This window comes from Balaenoptera borealis, assembly GCF_965194805.1.
Source record: "Balaenoptera borealis genome assembly, chromosome: 1".
Classification (NCBI taxonomy): Eukaryota; Metazoa; Chordata; class Mammalia; order Artiodactyla; family Balaenopteridae; genus Balaenoptera; species Balaenoptera borealis.
Genome location: NC_138860.1, coordinates 112,434,571 through 112,457,506, shown reverse-complemented (window position 1 = coordinate 112,457,506; position 22,936 = coordinate 112,434,571). Strand labels below are relative to the sequence as shown.

The 22,936-nt window shown below is 35.1% G+C and overlaps 1 protein-coding gene and 1 pseudogene across 10 annotated transcripts in view; both read left to right on the top strand.

Moving 5' to 3' along the window:
- The window catches only part of CCDC18 (coiled-coil domain containing 18), a 142,879-nt gene that overhangs the window by 75,287 nt on the left and 44,656 nt on the right, over positions 1-22,936 (top strand). For all 9 annotated transcript variants that reach the window (XM_082382825.1, XM_082382828.1, XM_082382823.1 and 6 more), the window contains 6 exons: positions 3,848-3,947; positions 7,371-7,487; positions 8,724-8,867; positions 10,469-10,672; positions 13,232-13,369; positions 17,458-17,658. In XM_082382825.1, the coding sequence (XP_082238951.1) occupies positions 3,848-3,947; positions 7,371-7,487; positions 8,724-8,867; positions 10,469-10,672; positions 13,232-13,369; positions 17,458-17,658 (904 nt within the window). The remainder of the gene's footprint in view (positions 1-3,847; positions 3,948-7,370; positions 7,488-8,723; positions 8,868-10,468; positions 10,673-13,231; positions 13,370-17,457; positions 17,659-22,936) is intronic.
- On the top strand, positions 13,376-17,450 carry LOC309625863 (archaemetzincin-2 pseudogene; annotated as a pseudogene). Its single transcript, XR_014249704.1, has 2 exons — positions 13,376-16,708; positions 17,041-17,450. The product of XR_014249704.1 is annotated as an archaemetzincin-2 pseudogene (transcript).

Genomic DNA, 22,936 nt, shown 5'->3' with positions numbered 1-22,936 from the left:
GAAAAGGAATAGAGGGCTTCCCTGGTGGCACAGTGGTTGAGAGTCTGCCTGCCAATGCAGGGGACACGGGTTCGAGCCCTGGTGTGGGAGGATCCCACATGCCGCGGAGCACCTAGGCCCGTGAGCCACAACTACTGCGCCTGCGCGTCTGGAGCTTGTGCTCTGCAACAAGAGAGGCCGCGACAGTGAGAGGCCTGCGCACTGCGATGAAGAGTGGCCCCTGCTCGCCGCAACTAGAGAAAGCCCTCGCACAGAAACGAAGACCCAACACAGCCAAAAAATAAATAAAAATAAATAAATTAATTTTAAAAAAAAGAAAAGAAAAGGAATAGAGTACTGAAACATGCTACAACATGGATAAACCTTGAAAATATTACGCTAAATGAAAGAAACCACATATATGTTGCATAATTCCATTTATATGAAATATCCAGAATAAACAAATCCATAGAGATAGAAAGCAGATTAATTGTTGCCAGGGACTGGGGAAAGGGAGAATGGAAAAAAACTGCTAATGGATATGGGGTTTCCATTCAGAATGATGAAAAAGTACTGGAAATAGTGGTAATGGTTACACAACATTGTGAATGTACTTAGTGTAACTGCATTGTACACTTTAAAGTGGTTAAAATGGTAAATCTTATGTTATATGTATTTTACCACAATCGAAAAAAAAAAAAAATACAAGCTCCTTTTCCTGGAATACAAAGCCCAAGGTTCCTGCCTACTTCTCTGGCCTCATTTCATATTGTTCTCTTTGCTCCTGGCCTTTTTATTGTACTTAAAGTTTACCAAGTTTTTTCCTACCTTAGGACTTTTGCCATCGCTGTTTCTTTGGCCTGAAATAATGGTTGTATGTCCAGCTTCTTCATACCCTTCACATTACCTCAAAGGGCCCTTCCCTGACGACCTATTCTAATATAGCCTCCCAGTCACGATCTCATCACTGTATTTAATGTTCTAACATAGCACTTTATATTATATTTTTCGTGTTGAGTTGTTTATAGTCCATCTCTCGACCTAGTGGAATGTAAGCTGTATGTGATGAACAACAGCTATCCTGGTGACTATTAATTCCACATAGAACCTTGACATATAAGAAGCATCTAATAAATATTTGCTAAATGGTTAAGGGAGTGAATGGATAAAAGAAGTAAAACAAAACTTAAAATTCTAGCTAGTAGCTGAATTTTGGAAGCGCAGCTATTCATATAGACAGCAGAGTTATCTTTAGAATTCATTTCATATTACTTTTAGAATATAAGTTTAGCCTTGTATGAACTCTTCAGGCTTTTAGGAGAACAGTAAACAGCTCATTAAAGAAGTTCAGAATCTGCTTTTTAAAGTCAGTACCTTTATTATACTGTTTCATATTTACGATTGGAAAATCATATGAAGATGATTCAAGATCAACAACATTTTCATCCTTTGTGATATCAGAACTTAGAGTTCGAAATTAAAGTTCTCTGATTAGAGGTTTCAGAGTGATATAAATTTAAAATTGTGTCATTTTAAGCATTTTTATAATATAAAATTATTCATAAGTTAGTGTTTTAAGAGGGCTAGAATTTATAAAAAATACATTTAAAATATTTCTATATTAGACTTCAATACTTCACTAAACGTAAGGTGTCATTTTGAGTAAAATTCCCATAAGAAATACAGTGGTCGTTTACTGAGCTTTGGATATCAGGGACATCAATCATGACATAAATACCTCGTTCAATTATAGTGAACTCACAGCTATTATATATAAAAGACTTTCAAACACTCCTTTGATCTATAGATGAAAAAATATAGATATATTTTTTAAATTCTTATACTGATTCAGTCTTATTCCCTGGTAGAGCTTTTAACATTTAGCTTAAATTGTCTCCAATAGTAGAATCTGAGAAAGCCAGAGATAAACCCACGCACATATGGTCACCTTATCTTTGATAAAGGAGGCAAGAATATACAGTGGAGAAAAGACAGCCTCTTCAATAAGTGGTGCTGGGAAAACTGGACAGGTACATGTAAAAGTATGAAATTAGAACACTCCCTAACACCATACACAAAAATAAACTCAAATTGGATTAAAGACCTAAATGTAAGGCCAGACACTATCAAACTCTTAAAGGAAAACATAGGCAGAACACTATGACATAAATCACAGCAAGATCCTTTTTGACCCACCTCCTAAAGAAATGGAAATAAAAACAAAAATAAACAAATGGGACCTAATGAAACTTAAAAGCTTTTGCACAGCAAAGGAAACCATAAACAAGACCGAAAGCAACCCTCAGAATGGGAGAAAATATTTGCAAATGAAGCAACCGACAAAGGATTAATCTCCAAAATTTACAAGCAGCTCATGCAGCTCAATATCAAAAAAACAAACAACCCAATCCAAAAATGGGCAGAAGACCTAAATAGACATTTCTCCAAAGAAGATATACAGATTGCCAACAAACACATGAAAGAATGCTCAACATCATTAATCATTAGAGAAATGCAAATCAAAACTACAATGAGATATCATCTCACACCGGTCAGAATGGCCATCATCAAAAAATCTAGAAACAATAAATGCTGGAGAGGGTGTGGAGAAAAGGGAACCCTCTTGCACTGTTGGTGGGAATGTAAATTGATACAGCCACTATGGAGAACAGTATGGAGGTTCCTTAAAAAACTAAAAATAGAACTACCATACGACCCAGCAATCCCACTACTGGGCATATACCCTGAGAAAACCATAATTCAAAAAGAGTCATGTACTAAATTGTTCATTGCAGCTCTATTTACAATAGCCAGGACATGGAAGCAACCTAAGTGTCCATCAACAGATGAATGGATAAAGAAGATGTGGCACATATATACAATGGAATATTACTCAGCCATAAAAAGAAACGAAATTGAGTTATTTGTAGTGAGGTGGATGGAGTTAGAGGCTGTCATACAGAGTGAAGTAAGTAAGAAAGAGAAAAACAAATACAGTATGCTAACACATATATATGGAATCTAAGAAAAAAAAAAAAGTTCATGAAGAACCTAGGGGCAAGATGGGAATAAAGACACAGACCTACTAGAGAATGGACTTGAGGATATGGGGAGGGGGAAGGGTAAGCTGTGACAAAGTGAGAGAGTGGCATGGACATATATACACTACCAAACGTAAAATAGATAGTTAGTGGGAAGCAGCCGCATAGCACAGGGAGATCAGCTCGGTGCTTTGTGACCACCTAGAGGGGTGGGCTAGGGAGGGTGGGAGGGAGGGAGATGCAAGAGGGAAGAGATATGGGAACATATGTATATGTATAACTGATTCACTTTGTTATAAAGCAGAAACTAACACACCATTGTAAAGCAATTATACTCCAATAAAGATGTTAAAAAAAAAATTCCCATAAGAAATAACAGTGGTCGTTTACTGAGCTTTGGATATCAGGGACATCAATCATGAGGTAAATGCCTCGTTCAATTATAGTGAACTCACAGCTATTATATATAAAAGACCCTCAAACACTCCTTTGATCTATAAATGAAAAAATATAGATATATTTTTAAAATTCTTATACTGATTCAATCTTATTCCCTGGTAGTGCTTTTAACATTTAACTTAAATTGTCTCCAATAGTAGAATCTGAGTTAACTTTTGCCTTTTTAGAACACTCTGTTAAAGTAGTTGCATTGATACAGTCATTTTCTTTATACATTATTTCTTTAATTTGAGCTCTCAATCTGAAATAGTTGAATATATCCTATCACTTTTAACTTACAGGAAAGGTAACCCACTTGATTTAATTGTTTTGAAACTATAATATTCCTATTTATTTGCTTAGATCTTTTTCACTTTGATAAATTGCAGGGAATGCAAGATGGAGATTGAAGACAAAAAGCAAGAACTCCTTGAAATGGATCAGGCACTTAAGGAGAGAAATTGGGAGCTAAAGCAAAGAGCAGCTCAAGTTGGTTTTCTTAACTATATTTTAATGAAATTTTCTGTTAAAATACAATCACACAAGGTTTCAGAGGTCCCCTCTTTTTGGTAAAATAGACATTTTTATAGCTTTTTTAAAAAAATTCATTGATTTATTTTGGTGTGTTAGGTCTTTGTTGTTATGCGCGGGCTATCTCTACTCTTCATTGCTGTGTGTGTGCTTCTCATTGTGGTGGCTTCTCTTGTTGCGGAGCATGGGCTCTAGGCGTGCGGGCTTCAGTCGTGGTGCATGGGCTCAGTAGTTGTGGCTCGTGGGCTCTAGAGCGCAGGCTCAGTAGTTGTGGCTTGTGGGCTTAGTTGCTCCGCAGCATGTGGGATCTTCTCGGACCAGGGCTCGAACCCATGTCCCCTGCATTGGCAGGCGGATTCTTAACCACTGTGCCACCAGGGAAGTCCCTTTATAGCTATTTCTTTTTTCTGTGCACATAAATATTTTTAAAATTAGAAATATGTCATCTCTCTTTATCTTGCTATTTTTATAGCAGGTGGATTTTGGGGAATGAAGGTTAGCTTAGTATCAGAACCTTTTGATCTCTTATAATACTGTATATCAGAACAAAATGGGATTAAAGGAGTTACTTGCTCAGCTAGTATTTATTGGAGGAACAAAAATATTCAGAAGGCATTATTTAGCAGCATCTTTTTTAAAAGACTTTATTTTTTAGAGCAGTTTTAGGTTCACAGCAAAATTGAGCAGCAGGTATGGAGATTTCCCGTAAACCCCCCACCCCCACAGATGCACAGCCTTCCCCATTATCAACATTCCCTGCCAGAATGGTACATTTGTTAAAGCTGATGAACCTATTGATACATTGACACTTCATAATCACCTAGAATCCATAGTTTACATTGCAGTTTACTTTTGTGTTATACATTCTAGGAGTTTGGACAGCTATCCATCATTATGGTATCATTCAGAATATTTTCACTGCCCTAAAAATCCTCTGTGCTCCACCTATTCATCCCTCTCCCTCTTATCCCAACCCTGGCAACCACTGATCTTTTTGCTGTCTCTGTAGTTTTGCCTTTTCCAGAATGTCATACAGTTGGAATCATATTGTATTGTAGCCTTTTCAGATTTGCTTCTTTCACTTAGTAATATGCATTTAAGTTTCCTCCGTGTCTTTTCAAAGCTTATTTCTTTTAGCATGGAATAGTATTCCATTGCCTGGATATATTATGGTTTATTTATCCATTCACCTATTGAAGGACATCTTGTATTGCCTTTGCTCCTTTGATTTCTTTCATTGGAGTTTTATAGTTTTCCATATATAGATCTTGAATATGTTTTGTTAGATTTATAATTATTTCATTTTGGAGAATGCTAATATAAATGATAATTTTGTTTTTAACTTCAAATTTCTCTTGTTCATTGCTGGTACATGGGAAAGCAATTGATTTTTGTGTATTAACCTTGTATCCTGCAACCCTGCTATAATCACTTATTAGTTCCAGGAATTTTTTTGTCAAAGCCTTTGGATTTTCTACCTAAATCATCATGTCATCTGCAAACAAAGACAGTTTTATGTCTTCCTTCCCAACCTGTATACCTTTTATTTCCTTTTCTTGTCTTACTGCATTAGCTAGGACATCCTGTACAATGTTGAAAAGAAGTGGTACGATGGAATATCTTTTCCTTGTATCTGACCTTAATGGGAAAACTTTGAGTTTCTCACTGTTAAGTGTGATGTTAGCTGTTGGTTTTTTTTAGATATTCTTTATCAAGTTGAGGCAGTTACTCTCTATTCCTAGTTTACCAAGAGTTTTTATCATGAATGGATGTTGGATTTTGTCAAATGTTTTTTCTGCATCTATTAACATGATCATGTGATTTCTTCTTTAGCCTATTGTTGTGATCAGTTACATTAATTAATTTTCAAATGTTGAAAAAGCCTTTCATACCTAGAAAAAAATCCCGCTTGTTGTGGTGTATAGTTCTTTTTATACATTGTTGGGTATGATTCAATAATATTTTATTGAGAATTTTTACATCTATGTTCATGAAAGGTACTGGTCTGTAGTTTTCTTTCTTTATAATGTCTCTGTCTGGTTTTGGTATCAGGTTAATGCTGGCCTCAGAGAATGAGTTAGTATTTCCTCTGCTTCTATCTACTAAGTGAGAGTGTAGAGAATTAGTATAATTTCTTCCTAAAATGTTTGGTAGAATTCAGCAATGAATCCATCTGAGTCTGGTGCTTTCTGTTTTCGAAAGTTATTAATCATTGATTGAATTTCTTTAATAAGTATAGGCTTATTCAGATTGTCTCTTCTTGTGTGAGTTTTGGCAGATTGTGCCTTTCGAGTAACTCGTCTAATTCATCTAGTTTTATTAAATTCATGGGCAGAGAGTTGTTCGTAATATTTCTCTATTATCCTTTTAATGTCCCTGAGATTTGTAGTAATATCTCCTCTTTCATTTCTCGTATTAGCAATTTATATCCTCTCTCTCTTTTTTTTTTTTTTTAAGTTAGTCTGGCTGGAGACTTATTTATATTATTGATCTTTTCAAAGAACCAGCTTTTGGCTTTGTTGATTTTCTCTATTGATTTCCCAATTTTAATTTCATTGATTTCTGCTCTAATTTTTATTATTTTTTTCTTCTGCTTAGTTTGGATTTAATTTGCTCTTCCTTTTCTAGTTTCCCAAGGTGGAAGCTTAGATGATTGATTTTAGGCCTTTCTTCTTTTCTAATATATGCATTCAATGCTTTAGATGTTCCTCCAAGCAGTGCTTTTGCTGCATCCCACAATTTTCATGTTGCATTGTTATTTAGCAGCTTTTTTTTTTTTTCTTAAATTTTATTGATTTTTTTGGGCTGCATTGGGTCTTTATTGCTGTGCACGGACTTTCTCTAGTTGTGGTGAGCGGGAGCTACTCTTGGTTGCAGTGTGTGGGCTTCTCATTGCGGTTGCTTCTCTTTGTTGTGGAGCACAGGCTCTAGGTGCGTGGGCTTCAGTAGTTGCAGCACGTGGATTCAGTAGTTTTGGCACACGGGCTCTAGAGTGCAGGCTCAGTAGTTGTGGTGCACAGGCTTAATTGCCCCGCGGCATGTGGGATCTTCCCAGACCAGGGATAGAACCCATGTCCCCTGTATTGGCAGGAGGATTCTTAACCACTGCATCACCAGGGAAGCCCTAGCAGCTTTTATCAAGCATAAAATGAAGTTTGAATAATTTTATTTGTCATTTATGTGAACATAATCATATATCGGGCTCAAGATCCAGTATTATTAAGCAATGATTATTTGTGTCATTCTTTTTAATAATTTATTTGAGTTGCATTTATTCTTTAGTTATACCCACTATAAACAATTCTAAATCACATTCCAAGCACACAGTTTTCCACGTTAGAATAAAATTGAATGACAGCTTAATGTTGCTTTTGTACTTAGGTTACACATTTGGATATGACTATTCGTGAGTACAGGGGAGAAATGGAACAGAAAATAATTAAATTGGAGGGTACTGTGGAGAAATCAGAATTGGAACTTAAAGAAAGCAACAAACAGGTAAATTATTAAAAATTACGTGTCTTAAATTGTTTAAAAAAATAACTCAACTGTAAGCATCTGTTATTCACATAATACAGCTTTTTAATAGAATACAAACAATAAAAATACTGCATTATTTTACTTTATTATTTATTTATTTATTTATTTATTTATTTATTGTTTTTTCACTGTGCTGTGTAGCTTGTGGGATCTTAGTTCCCCAACCAGGGATTGAACCCGGACCCTTGGCAGTGAGAGCACGGAGTCCTAACCACAGGACTGCCAGGGAATTCCCAATACTGCATAATTTTAATTATCTTGTACATCCTACGTTATATTCATTTTCTTCTCAATTTTTTTCCCCAGCTTTATTGAGGTATAATTGACAAAAAATGGCATATATTTAAGATGTACAACATGATGTTTTAATGTACATATACATTATGAAATAATTACAGTAATCAAACTAATTAACATATCTACAACCTCATATAGTTACTTTTTTTTTTATGAGAACACTTATCAAGTATACAACATAGTATTACTAACTAACTACAGTCATTCACTGTGCCATACATTGTGTCTCCAGAATTTATTCATCCTGCCTAACTGAAACTTTGTACCCTTCCACCAACATTTCTCCTTTTCTCTGACTCCCCAGCTTCTGGTGCTTACCCTTTTAATGTTATTTTGAATGTAGTTTTCTTGTATGTCAACGTGTTCACATATTTATTATAATGTGTGCATATCTGAATATGTATAAAATATCTCTGGAAGGATTTGCAAGTAATTCTGTTAACTGTGGTTGCCTCTAAGGAAGGAACATAGTAAAGAAGGGGAGTTTGTTTTCACTAATTGTATTTTTTACCTCATGCAGATAATTACCTGTAAAATTATTTTGAAAGCCATGTAATGTGTGTTGTTTTAACGTACCTTTATTTTCCTTTCTTATACAAATGTGATTGAGACTTTCATCTCTTTTAGTATATTTTAGGTATACATATAAGCATCTTATTAGGCACAAGAATTCTGATGCTTATGTCCAAGTTATGGTTGTCTTAAGAAAAACACATTTTTGGCTCTTTGTTCTAATAAACTCACTCTCTTCTAAAATAAAAAAAAAAAGAAAAACATATTTTTAAATTTTTGCTATTTTAGATATACATATTTAAAACCTGACTTACTTGGATTGCAGTTATGACTGAAGAATTATTTTTCTTTAGTTACATTAACATTGCTCTGCTTAAAATTCAGATAGAAGCTTTGAATGAAAAATTGCAAAATGCCAAAGAACAGCTTCGAGAAAAAGAGTTTATAACACTACAAAATGAACAGGAGATAAGTCAACTGAAAAAAGAAACTGAACGAACACAAGAAAAGATGAAAGAAATGGAAAGTGTAAGCAAATTATTTTCCTCCTAAGGAACAAGACTGATATAAATCTTTATGTTTTAAACTGATTGGTTTTAGTATGTGATTGGTATTTAGTATGCACAGAAACTGTGCCATAAGTATTTTTAGGCTAATTATTTGTGCCAGATACCTATTATTTTCCTTATCTTATTAATTACTTTATTCTGATGTTCTAATTATAGGTGAGGTTATCATCTTATTTGTCTTTATATTCCTTATAGGCATTCACATGATATCTCTCACATAGTAAACCCATGATATATGCTCACTTGGTCAATAAATATATGTTTTAATTGAGAACCTACTATGTGATAGTACTGAAGATCAGATATTAATAGGATGCACTCCTTTGTCCTTGAGGGACTCTATCCAGAGAATGAATTAACAGATAGTTGTATTTTATTGAGGCCAAGTACATTGAGTTGCCAGATAAAGTTTGATGACTTCATATCATCAGTTTGCATGTGTGTTGACTACTGAACTCATTCCACCCACTTGCCTTTTTAAAAAGTGAATTTGCTTCTAAGAGCTCTCATGGATGTAACTTTTTTTTGTTTTTAAATACTATACTCAACTTTAAAATTTAATATCAATATATAGCTCTTTATTGTGTTTGATTAATTGATCATCTGTCTCTTCCAGTTGAATATAAACTCCACAAGGGTAGCCACTTTGTCTCCTCTGTTCATTCCTTTATCCTCAACACCTAGAATAGTACATATCACATAGTAAGCATGAATAAATATTTGTTGGATTATATATCAATACATAAATTAAGCAGGGTCTCTGAGACCAAGTTTGGGCCCCAGTGAGAAAAAAAAAAAGGTTACTGGCTCAATCATTTCATGTTCCCTAACAAGGGCTGGCTAAAAATATTTACATGAGATTTATACTGATATACAACACAGTTGGACCTTAGGCCCCCATTCTAGACATTAGGGTCCTAGTGATTTGTACTGGTTTCTTTCCTTCTTATCAGCCCTAAAGTCAAGCGTCATTATCTACCATCTAATCTACCTCACTGAGCCAATTTAGAACTAATTTACTTTTTACTGATTTTTTTTTCTCTAAGAAATAATACTTTACTAGGGATTTAACTGAGGAATGTAAAAGTTTTTCAGAGGGAGTAGTAGTCCCAATAACAAATTTCCCTTTTGCAGAGAATAAGATCATCCTTAACCAAGCTGTGTGGATTAATGGTAGATTTTGATTATTCACGCCAGTATATTCTCCATCTTTGACATGGATAATCAAATATTAACGTCTTTCTTCTCTTTATATTATTATATATTCTGTGATGTTGCATCATAATGTTAAAGGATTATGCAGCTTGCATATTAAAGTCATGTAAAATATACCAGTGAGTCCCAGATTTATTACAGTACTTTTGTCATTTTTTTATCATTAAAAAAGAAGAAAACATTTTCTGAATGTCAGTTTCACAGTGGAGGATATTCATTATATGTTAAAATATAGAGAGGTTTAGTTGGGAGGGGGTAAGTCATTTATTAAAAGAGAAATCAGAGTAAGAATAGGTTATCTGTATCATTTTATTTTGAAACCTACAAATATCTTGTGCATTTCAGGTTATGAAAGAGCAGGAACAGTACATTGCAACTCAGTACAAGGAGGCCATAGATTTGGAGCAAGAATTGAGGCTAACTCGGGAGCAGATGCAGAACTCTCATACAGAATTGGTGGAGGCTCGTCGTCAACAAGTCCAAGCACAGAGAGAAGTAGAAAGGCTGTCAAGTGAACTGGAGGAAATAAAGCAACTCTCTAAAGAGAAAGTAATGCCTATTCTAATTTTACCTTACTGAAAATACTAAAATTTTTAACATTTACTTTTTTCGACTATAGAATATAGTTCTTAGAAAAGTTAATTGTGTTCCACAACAATGTGAATGTATTTAATGCCACCAAATTTTACACTTAAAAATGGTTAAGGTGGTAAATTTTATGTTATGTGTATTTTACCCAAATTAAAAAAAAAAACTGTTATATTTAGCACAGCATTGTAGTGTAACTTGGAAGTCTCTCAGAACTGAGTATTAGTCAAACTAATTAGTTTTCAGTAAAATGAGTTATAAAGCACTTTCAGACTTTCAAGTGAATTTGAGCTATCACTCAAACAAAAAAATAAATCTAATAAATCTTTTTTTTAAAGATTTATTTATTATTTATTTATTTAATTTAATTTAGTTTTGGCTGCATTGTGTCTTAGTTGCAGCACGCGGGATCTTCATTGAGGCATGTGGGATCTTTCATTGCGGCACACAGGCTCTTCGTTGCGGCACGTGGGCTTCTCTCTAGTTGTGGCGTGCAGGCTCCAGGACGCGTGGGCTCTGTAGTTGTGGCGCGTGGGCTCCAGGGCGCGTGGGTTCTGTAGCTCGCGGCACGCGGGCTCTAGTTGAGGCACGCGAGCTCAGTAATTGTGGCACACTGGCTTAGTTGCCCCGTGGCATGTGGGCTCTTAGTTCCCTGACCAGGAATCGAACCCGTGTCCCCTGCATTGTAAGGCGGATTCTTTACCACTGGACCACCAGGGAAGTCTCTAATAAATCTTTTGAGTAAAAATTTTTACATTTGTAGCCATTCATATATGAAAACTGACTATCTAAATTTATAACTGTTAGAAACCTGCAGTCCAGAACCCTTGGGGAGGAAAAGGGCTTTTAAATAGCAAGAGCACTAATATAGATTGTATTTCCCTAGTATTAGATAGAAAGTTAACAACTTGGCTTAAAAATATTTAGATTGATATATGTGAGTTAATTACTTAGACTTTGAGAAAAATGTATTTATTGGTATTCTAGAAAAGTTCTTGTGATTTTTCTGCTTTCTATTATGGTTACTAATTCACTATGGGAATTGAGTGAAAGTGTTTTTACATTTAACCTTGGTTAACCTAATGACATTTTTATTCACATTTCTGGGTGGTTAGACTAATAAAAAATATACAGGGAATTTTTACTAGAATGTCGGGCACATGGGAGTCTACTAGGAAAAGGGAGGCCATCTACTTTTATCTCATTTCTGTCCTTATCAATAGTATCTAAATGTAGTATAATTGATTTTATCTGATAAACTAAGCTCAGTTAATCAAATAGGTAAGTGAAAGTGGGGAATTATTAAAAATGACATTTTAGGCCTTCCCTGGTGGCGCAGTGGTTAAGAATCCGCCTGCCAATGCAGGGGACGTGGGTTCGAGCCCTGGTCCTGGAAGATCCCACATGCTGCGGAGCAACTAAGCACGTGCGTCACAACTACTGAGCCTGCTCTCTAGAGCCTGCAAGCCACAACTACTGAAGCCCACGCACCTAGAGCCAGTGCTCCGCAACAAGAAAAGCCACCGCAATGAGAAGCACGCGCACCGCAACCAAGAGTAGCCCGCGCTTGACACAGCTAAAGACAGCCCGCGCGCAGCAACAAAGACCCGATGCAGCCGCAACGCAGCCAAAGATAAATAATAAATAAATAAATTTATTTTTTTTTTAAAAACAATGACACTTTAAGTATTATATTTTAACCCAAAAATCTAAGTTTACATTCATGCGTTAATCTTTTAAATGTGGGACCAAATCTTGTTTCTTGGTGTATGGTAGGGTCACTTGATTAAAATTCCACCTAGTCTTTCTTGCATAAACCATACTCATATTCCATCATCTATAGTTTCCAATTTTGGTTTCTTAAAATGGAAAACGAATTAAAAGACATTTGTGAATCAATCAGAGGATAGCATCTCTTATATTTTTCATGGGATTTCACACAATATTTTACAACTATCCTGACTGCTTCTAATTGGGTAGCAAATGTTTGTGACTCACTCATTGAATTTTCTCAAAGCATATAACTTAGTTTTCATATAAAAACATTCCTTTTGCATGCATATTTCATCAATGTTCATAATGTATGACAAAATTGCATAATTGTAGTCACAAACACAACTAGCATAAATAGGTCTGGATAAATACACAACTGACTGTAGATAAGCAAACAGCACATCTGGTGAGCAAAAATGCATACCCATACCTAAGAGCAGACTATTATCTGCCAAAGTTCAGTGTTCTGTGGTTATTAGTTTATTTTACAAAACGCATTGGTTAGTGAACTTCTATTATATTATGATAACAAACAATATACTGATACTTTTCCATTAGTACTCTCTTAAATATCTAGATTAAAATCTAGATTAATACATTTTTTAAAGTATATATTTAATATGGTAACTGTGTATGAGTATATAGTATTATAAAAGATTAAGATACTTCTATAAATGTGCTGAGTTGTTCAGCTATAATAACCAAATAAACAAGTAATGTAACCTTTACTTAATATGTCATTTTAAGGAATCTCATGGAAAACATTTAGCTGAAGAATTGGGGGCTTCTCAAGTACGTGAAGCTCAGTTAGAAGCAAGAATGCAAGCAGAAATCAAGAAATTGTCAGCAGAAGTAGAATCTGTCAAAGAAGCTTATCATCTAGAGGTAAATAAAAATTTAATTTGTTCTATTACCCCCTGCTAAAGTGTGTTGATCTATCTGAACAAAGTATAAGTCTAGCTCTTAAATGTTCATTATAGAGTAATACATGTGGTCTTCCATTTCTGGTATCCTAAACATACAACTTTCACTTCATATCCAGTGAACTAATATTCTGTGGGGTTAAGAGCTTGAATTCTTTAGCCAGGCATCCTGGTTCTAAATCTCAGCTCATTACTTGACACTTACGTAACCTTGGGCAACTAACTTAACATCTTTAACTACAATGGATATAATAATGCTATCTATTTCATGAAACTGTGTTGAGGATTAAATGAATTAGTGTAGGTAAAGTTCTTACACCAGAGCCTGGCACATCATTATCATTGTATCATTGGTTATAAAATAGTGCTTGCCAAAACTAACTGGAGGTATTTAATAACCAGTATAAGCCGTTTCATGTGATGTAGATCTATTAATGTGTTGTAATTTTCAACATTTGCTCTGATAGTAAGTTAGAGAGGTAGTACGATACTTTTTATCTATCCATGTGTCCTGAGCCTCTATAGAAATGGGCAGTGTCACCCATTAGAATAGCATTTCTTGTCTTTTTAAAAACTGTATTTGAAGATATCCAGAATTTATGTTTAAGATCTGAATAAATTACTTATGAAGTTCTAATAAAGCATTTTTCCGTATGGCAAATACATTTATATTAAACTCATTTCTAGGGAGTTTGGTAACATCTTTGTGAGGGATAAGTTGGGTTTGTGGTCACCATGTCTTGTTTAAATGCATTTAGAGTCAAATCTCTTTGAAAACATTGTCTGCCAAACAAAACACATTTGCAAGCTGAATCCAGTCCTCAGGCCAAGAGATTACAACCTTTGGTCTTTAGAGACAAATGTGAATGCTGATGAGTTCAGCATAATTATTTGATATTAGCTGGTCAACTTAGTGACCATCAGTAATAATTGGTCCATCTCAAGTATTTGCCAGGAACTACTCAGTATGCTTTTATTACATGGTCTGAATTTCTACTTTTATTTTTAATCATCCAATTTTTTACTTTTAGTTTTATAAGCATCCTGAAATTATTTATAAGCAGATAGTACATAAAATGAATTGTAAAAATTGGTTCTAGTATTGCTGTTTAATATCTGGTATTAATATTTTATATGCGTCATATAAAAACACCTAATATGGACACTCACACAGGGGCTGCAACTGGTGTCTTAGAGGCCTGTCGGGGATGCACGCACCCAGCACAATGCTTTTACGGTCAGGCCCCAGACATGCTGGTCCTTTTAAGCCTCGTGGTGAAACAGATGTTTAACCCATTCAAACAGAAAAATGAAAGCTCTACATAGGAACACGATGTGAATGGAAGAGACCTTTCATTATGCAAACAGTATGGCACTCTAAACAGACACTAAAAACAGCTCTCATCTTAAAGAACCCAGCACTTGTGTCACAGTAAAAGTTAGATGCTGGTGGAACAGCTTTTGATAAATGAAGCCTTCCAGCCAGATGGTGATACCTTTGGACCCATCTTGCATTCGTGATCAAATTGGATACCTCCCATCCTGAGGCTCCCCAAGACTTTTGAAAAGTTTTTCAGTGATCCTTACGGAAAGACACCCTCTCCAGAGAAATGCAGTATTTATATACAGTGCATTGGATCTCTAGGAAACACCAGAGTTATCAGTGAAGAATATATTAAATGACTCAAGGGCTACTGTGAAGCATTTTTCTGTGGCTTGACAGTAAAGCTCCTAGAACCAGTTCCTGTCTCTGCAAGGTGTTCTTTTAGAGTCGGTGATAACATACAAAACCTACAGATTCATGCAGGGCACACCCTGAAGTTCTAAAAAATTAGAAACCTAAAGATGCCTTCTGTGTTGTGGGAATAACACTGATTGAGCTTTACCCAAGAGATTCCCTGGAATTTTGCCTTTGGACAGGCCTCTTTAACAGATGGTATGGGGATATTCAGCCTTGTCAGGTATGGAGGGTTTTATAGTTTATCTTATGAAGGCAAGCTAAAGAAGCTGCAGAGAACACCTTCAAACGACTATTCAATTTTTGATAACTATTACATTCCTGAAATGACTAGTGTTTTGCCACTTTGATCCTCTAAGACTTTAACCCATGAGATTGGACACATATTTGGACTTTAACACTGCCAGTGGCTTGAACATCTAATGCAAAGTTCCAAAGATTTGGAAAAAGCTGCCCAGTGCCCCCTAAACCTTTACCCTATCTGTTTATACAAGTTACTACATGCTATTGGTTGTAGCACTGTGGAAGGGTACAAAGCGCTGGTGAGGTGGATTGAAGATGAATCTGCTGACACACCTCCCTCCAAAACAGAGTCATGAGGATAATGTGAATTTGCCAAAACCTGTAGAAGCCTTTAAGGAATGGAAAGAGTGGATAATAAAATGCCTTGCTATTTTCCAAAAATAAGGACCTTCAAATAGGAGTAATTAAAATAAATACTTGCAGGTTAAAAAAATATATTTAGGGTTTTTTTTGTTCTTAACAAAGATTTTTTAAAGTGTGTATGTTGGTTGAATATAAAAATGAGAGAATATGTCATTAAAGTAATAGGAAAGGGGATCAATAAGTTTTAACTAATTTTTAAAATACAGGTTTCAGAGTTGTCAGAAAAGTCACTTAATTGCAAAACTCCTGATTTTTTTTCAATGAGAATGAGATTTTTTTAAACTTTATTATGGAAAATTTTAAACATATTCAAAAGTAGAATGATATAAATCTTCCTATATATTGTTCAACTTCAGTAATTATCAACTCGTGGCCAATTTGATTTAATCTATAAGTATGTCAACCATCTCTTTTATCTAAAAGGAAATACTTTTGAGAATGAAAAAGCGTGCTATTAGTAACTACACCAGGATACCGGGCATAAAACCTAGACAGCTGTAGGCAGACTGGGAAGTGTGGTCACCATATCTTTAACCTCACTCACTTCCCTTTCTTCCCTCCCCCACATTCCCCCGCATATCACATATTGTTTTGAAGCAAATCCCAAACATGATTGTTTCATCAGTAAACATTTCTAAAAGATAAGGGCTATTTTAATAAATTTATTTATTTATTCTTATTTTTGGCTGCATTGGGTCTTCGTTGCAGTGTGCAGGCTTCTCATTGCCGTGGCTTCTCTTGTTGCAGAGCACAGGCTCTAGGCACGCGGGCTTCAGTAGTTGTGGCTCACGGGCTCTAGAGTGCAGGCTCAGTAGTTGTGGCTCACGGACTTAGTTGCTCCGAGGCATGTGGGATCTTCCCGGACCAGGGCTCGAACCCGTGTCCCTGCATTGGCAGGTGGATTCTTTTTTTTTTTTTTTTTTAAACAATCACTTTTGTTATTTATTTATTTATTTATTTATGGCTGTGTTGGGTCTTCGTTTCTGTGCAAGGGCTTTCTCTAGTTGCGGCAAGTGGGGGCCACTCTTCATCACGGTGCGTGGGCCTCTCATTATCGCGGCCTGTCTTGTTGCAGAGCACAGGCTCCAGAAGCGCAGGCTCAGTAATTGGGGCTCATGGGCCCAGTTGCTCCGCGGCATGTGGGATCTTCCCAGACCAGGGCTCGAACCCGTGTCCCCTGCATTAGCAGGCAGATTCTCAACCACTGCGCCACCAGGGAAACCCGGCAGGTGGATTCTTAACCACTGCACCATGAGGGAAGTCCGATGAGGGCTATTTTTAAAAAACATAACCACAATGCTATTATCACACCTAAAAATTGACTGTAATTCCTTAATATCATCAAACATCCAATCATTGTTCAGATTTCCTCAGTTATCACAAAAATGTCTTCATAGCTGATTTGTTCAAATCAGGATCCAAAAGAAGTCCATGGTATTTAGTTAACTGTTCTTAAGTAAATTTAAAACTATGGGTTCCTTCTCCCCTTTTTCCCTCTAGTATGTTATTTGTTGAGAAATCATGTTTGTAACTACAAACAGAATTTACTTTCATTTAAGTAGAAATGGAAAGTATTAGAATGTTGTTGAAACCAACTTCACCCTGTTTTCTTTCTTCCTTTCCTTTTCAATTTTGGGGCTATGTAGATGATTTCACATCAGGAGAAGCATGCAAAGTGGAAGATTACTGCTGATTCTCAAAAGACTTCTGTTCAGCAACTAAATGAACAGTTAGAGAAAGCAAAACTAGAATTAGAAGAAGCTCAGGACACTGTAAGCAATTTGCATCAGCAAGTCCAAGACAGGAATGAAGTAATTGAAGCTACAAATGAAGCATTACTTATTAAAGTAAGTAAATATATAAAAGTACATAAAGCAAAACTATAATGAAGTAAATTTATGACTTATTTTCCCATCCTTGTAGTTTGTAGAGGACTAAATAACCAAAAATTGACCTGTTTGAATAAAATGCACTTGATTTAGAAGACACTGAATTTGGACATTATTAATTTGATATGTATCATATTACCACAGGAGAAATAATTTATGTTCAACCATGAACTTTTTTTTAATTTTTTTTTTGTGTGTGTGAGAACATTCAAGTTCTACTCTTTCAGCAAATTTCAATTATACAACTAGTGTTACCAACTATAGTCATCATGTTATACATTAGATCTCTCAGACTTTAGTCATCTTATACCTGAAAGGTTGTACCCTTTTAGCAACCTCTCCTATTTCCCCCACCACCCAGCCTCTGGCAACCACTTTCCTGCTCACTGTTTCTATGACTTTGACTTTTTTTTTTTTCTTTTAAGATTCCACACATAAGTGATATCATGCAGTATTTGTCTTTCTCTGTTTTATTTCACTTAGCATAATGCCCTCAAAGTCCATTCATGTTGTTCCAAAGGGCACATTGTATATTCCATTGTATGTATATTTACTACATCTTTTTTTTTTTTAACATCTTTATTAGAGTATAATTGCTTTACAATGGTGTGTTAGTTTCTGCTTTATATAACAAAGTGAATCAGTTATACATATGTCCCCATATCTCTTTTCTCTTGCGTCTGCCTCCCTCCCACCCTCCCTATCCCACCCCTCTAGGTGGTTACAAATCACCGAGCTGATCTCCCTGTGCTATGCAGCTGCTTCCCACTAGCTAGCTATTTTACTTTTGGTAGTACCACATCTTCTTTATCCATTCATCCGTTGATGGGCACTTAGGTTTTTTCCTTATCTGAGCTATTGTGAATAATGCTGCAATGAACATAGGAGTACAGATATCTCTGATAACCTGTTTTCATTCCCTTTGAATATATACCCAGAAGTGGTATTGCTGGATCAAATGATAGTTCCATTTTTAATTTTGGGGGGAACCTCCGTGCTGTTTTCCTTAATGGCTGTACCAGTTTACATGCCCACCCACAGTGCACAAGGGCTCCCTTTTTCCCACACCCTTACCAACACTCCTCTCTTGTCTTTTTGATGATAGCCATTCTAACAGTATAAGGTGATATCTCATTTGATTTTGATTTGCATTTCCCAGATGATTAGTGATATTGAGTACCTTTTCATGTACCTATTGGCTCTTTGTATATCTTCTTTGAAAAAAATGTATATTCAGTTCCTCTGCCCATTTTTTAATTAGATTGTTTCTTTGCTTTTGAGTTGTATGAGTTCTTTATGTATTTTGGATATTAACTCCTTATCAGTAAATGATTTGCAAATATTTTTTCCCATTCTGTAGGTCGCCTTTTCATTTTATTGGTTACCATTGCTGTGCAGAAGCTTTTTAATTTATATAGTCCCTCTTTTTTATTTTTGCTTTTGTTGCCTTTGCTTTTAGTGTCAAATCCAAAAAATCATCACCACGCCTGATATCAAGGTGCTTACCTCGTGTTTTTTCTTCTAAGAGTTTTATGGTTTCAGGTCATAAATTTAAGTTTTTAATCCAGTTTGAGTTGATTTTTGTGTATAGTGTAGGATCAGGGTCCAGTTTCATTCTTTTGCATCTGGCTCTCCAGTTTTGCCAGCACCATTCATTGAAGATACTATTCTTTCCATTGTATTGTGTATTCTTAGCTCCTTCATCATAAATTAATTGGCTCTACATGCATGGGTTTATTTCTGGGCCGTCTATTCTGTTCCATTGATCTATGTGTCCATTTCTATGCTAATATGTACTATACTATAGCTTTGTAACTTGGTTTGAAATCAGGAAGTGTGATGCTTCCAGCTTTGTTCTTCTTCAAGATTGCTTTGGCTATTTGGGGTCTTTTGTGGTTCCATACAAATTTTAGGATACCTTGTTCTATTTCTGTGAAAAATGCCATTGGAATTTTGATGGGGGTTGAATTGAATCTGTAGATCACTTAGGATAGTAAGGACATTTTCACAATATTAATTATTCCAGTTCATGAGCACAGAATATCTTTCCATTTATTTGTATCTTCTTCAGTTTCTTTCATCAGTGTCTTACAGTTTTCAGTGTACAGGTCTTTCACCTCCTTGGATAAATGTATTTCTAGGCATTTTATTCTTTTTGATGAAATTATAAATGGGATTATTTTACTAATTTCTCTTATAATTCATTATTAATATATAGAAGTACAACAGATTTTTATACACTGATTTTGTATCCTGCTGTTTACTGAATTCATTTACTAGTTCTAATAGTTTTTTGATGGCATCTTTAGGGTTTTCTATATATAATATCATGTCATTTACAAACAGTTACAGTTTTACTTCTTCCTTTCCAATTTGGATTCCTTTTATTCCTTTTTTTCCCCCCTAATTTCTCTGGCTAGGACTCCCAATTCTGTATTGAATAGAAGTGGTGAGAGTGGGCATCCTTGTCTTGTTCCTGATCTTAAAGGAAATGCTTTCAGTTTTTCACTGTTGAGTAATATGTTAACTGTTGGTTTGTCATATATGACCTTTATTATGTTGGGGTACATTCCCCCTATAACCACGTGTTGTGCATTTTCATCATGAATGGATATTGAACTTTGTCAGGTGCTTTTTCTGCATCTTTTGAGATGATCATATGACTTTTATCCTTCATTTTGTTAATGTGGTATCTCATTGATCTGCAGATGTTGAACCATCCTTATGTCCCTGGACCTAATCCCACTTGATCATGGTATATGATTCTTTTAATGTATTGTTGAATTCAGTTTGCTAATATTTTTTTAAAATATTTATTTATTTTAAAATACTTTTTTTTCTTTTTTTTATTAAGTGATATTGGAGTATAGTTGCTTTACAATGTTGTGTTAGTTTCTGCTGTACAGCAAAGTGAATCAGTTATACATATACATACATACACTCTTTTTTAGATTCCCTTCCCATCTAGGTCACCACAGAGCACTGAGTAGAGCTCCCTGTGGTAGACGGTAGGTTCTCATTTGTTACCTATTTTATTTATAGTAGTGTATGTATGTCAATCCCAATCTTCCAATTCATCCCAGCTGCCTACCTTCGCCCCTTGGTAACCATAAGTTTGTTTTCTATATCTGCGACTCTATTTCTGCTTTGCAAATAAGTTCATCTGTACCATTTTCTAGATTCCACATATAAGTGATATTATACGATATTTGTCTTTCTTTCTGACTTACTTCACTCCGTATGACCGTCTCTAGGTCCATCCATGTCGCTGCAAATGGCATTATTTCGCTCCTTTTTGTGGCTGAGTAATATTCCATTGTATATATGTGCCACATCTTCTTTATGCATTCCTCTGTTGTTGGACATTTAGGTTGCTTCCATGTCCTGGCTGATGTAAATAGTGCTGCAATGAACATCAGGGTGGATGCATCCTTTCAAATTATGGTTTCCTCCAGATACATGCCCAGGAGTGGGATTGCTGAATCGTATGGTAGCTCTATTTTTAGTTTTTTAAGGAACCTCCATCATGGCTGTACCAATTTATATTCCCACCAACAGTGTAGGAGGGTTCCCTTTTCTCCACACCGTCTCCAGCATTTATTGTTTGTAGATTTTTGATGATGGCCATTCAGTTTGCTAATATTTTTTGAAGATTTTTGTGTCTATGTTCATCAGTGATATTGGCCTGTAATTTTCTTTTCTTGTGGCATCCTTGTCTGGTTTTGGTATCAGGGTAATGCTGGCCTGGTAAAATGAGTTTGGAAATGTTCCCTCCTCTTTTTTTTAGACTAGTTTGAGGAGGATTGGTATTAATTCTTAAATGTTTGTTAGAATTCACCAATAAAGCCATTTGGTTCTGGACTTCTGTTGTTGGGAGATTTTTTTAATTATTATTATTACTGATTCAATCTCCTAACTAGTAATTGGTCTATTGAGATCTCATTTTATATTTTCTTCATGATTCAGTCTTGAGTTGTATGTTTCTAGGATTTTACCTATTTTTTTCTTTGCTGACCAATTTGTTAGTGTATAATTGTTCATAGTAGTCCCTTTTGTTCCTTAGTATTTCTTTGGTGTCAAGTTGTAACATTTCCTCTTTCATTTCTGATTTTATTTATTTAAGTTCTCTCTCTTTTTTTCTTAAGCCTTGCTAAAGTTTTGTCTATTGTGTTTATCTTTTTAAAAATTCAACTCTTAGTTTCATTGATATTTTCTATGTCTTTTTAGTCTCTGTTTAATTTATCTCCACTCTGATATTTATTTCCTTCCTTCTATTAACTTTGGGCTTAGTTTGTTCTTCCTTTTTTATTTTCTAAGGTAGAAATTTAGGTTGTTTTATTTGGTATCTTTCTTGTTTCTTAATGTAGGCGTTTATTGCTGTAAACTTCCCTCTTATATCTGCTTTTGCTGCATCCCATAAGTTTTGATGTATTATATTTCCATTTTAATTTGTCTTAAGATAATTTTTGATTTCTCTGTTGGTTTATTCTTTGACACATTCGTTGTTATGTATCATGTTGTTTAATCTCCAAGTAATTGTGAATTTTCCAGTTTTCTTCTTATAATCAATTTCTAGTTTTATACCATTGTAGTTGGAAGATGCTTGATATGATTTTAATCTTCTTAAATGTATTAAGACTTGTTTTGTGACCTAACATATGATCTGTCCTGGAGAATGTTCCATATGCATTTGAGAAGAATATGTATACTCCTATCATGTGTTGGATGGAATGTTCTGTAAATGTTAAGTCCATTTGGTCTAACTTGTAGTTCAGGTCCAATGTTTTCTTATTGATTTTCTGTCTAGATGATCTATCCATTGATGAAACTGGGATATTGAAGTCCCCTACATTAATATGTTGCTGTCTGTTAATACTTGCTTTATATATTTAGATGCTCCTGTGTTTTTTAGGTGCAAAATATTTACAAATGTTATATTCTTTTGTTGGATTGACCCGACCCCTTTATCATTATATAATGACCCTCTTTGTCTCTTGTTACACTTTTGGCCTAAAGTCTGTTTTTTTTTAAAATAAGTGTAGTTATCTCAGCTTTCTTTTGGTTTCCATGGAATATATTTTTACATCCCTTCACTTTCAGCCTATGTGTGTCCTTAAAACTGAAGTGAGTCTTTCTAGGCAGTATACAGTTAGGTCTTATTTTTTTATTAAACCACTCTGTCATTTGATTAGAGAATCTAGTCCATCTATATTTAATTATTGATAGGTATGGACCT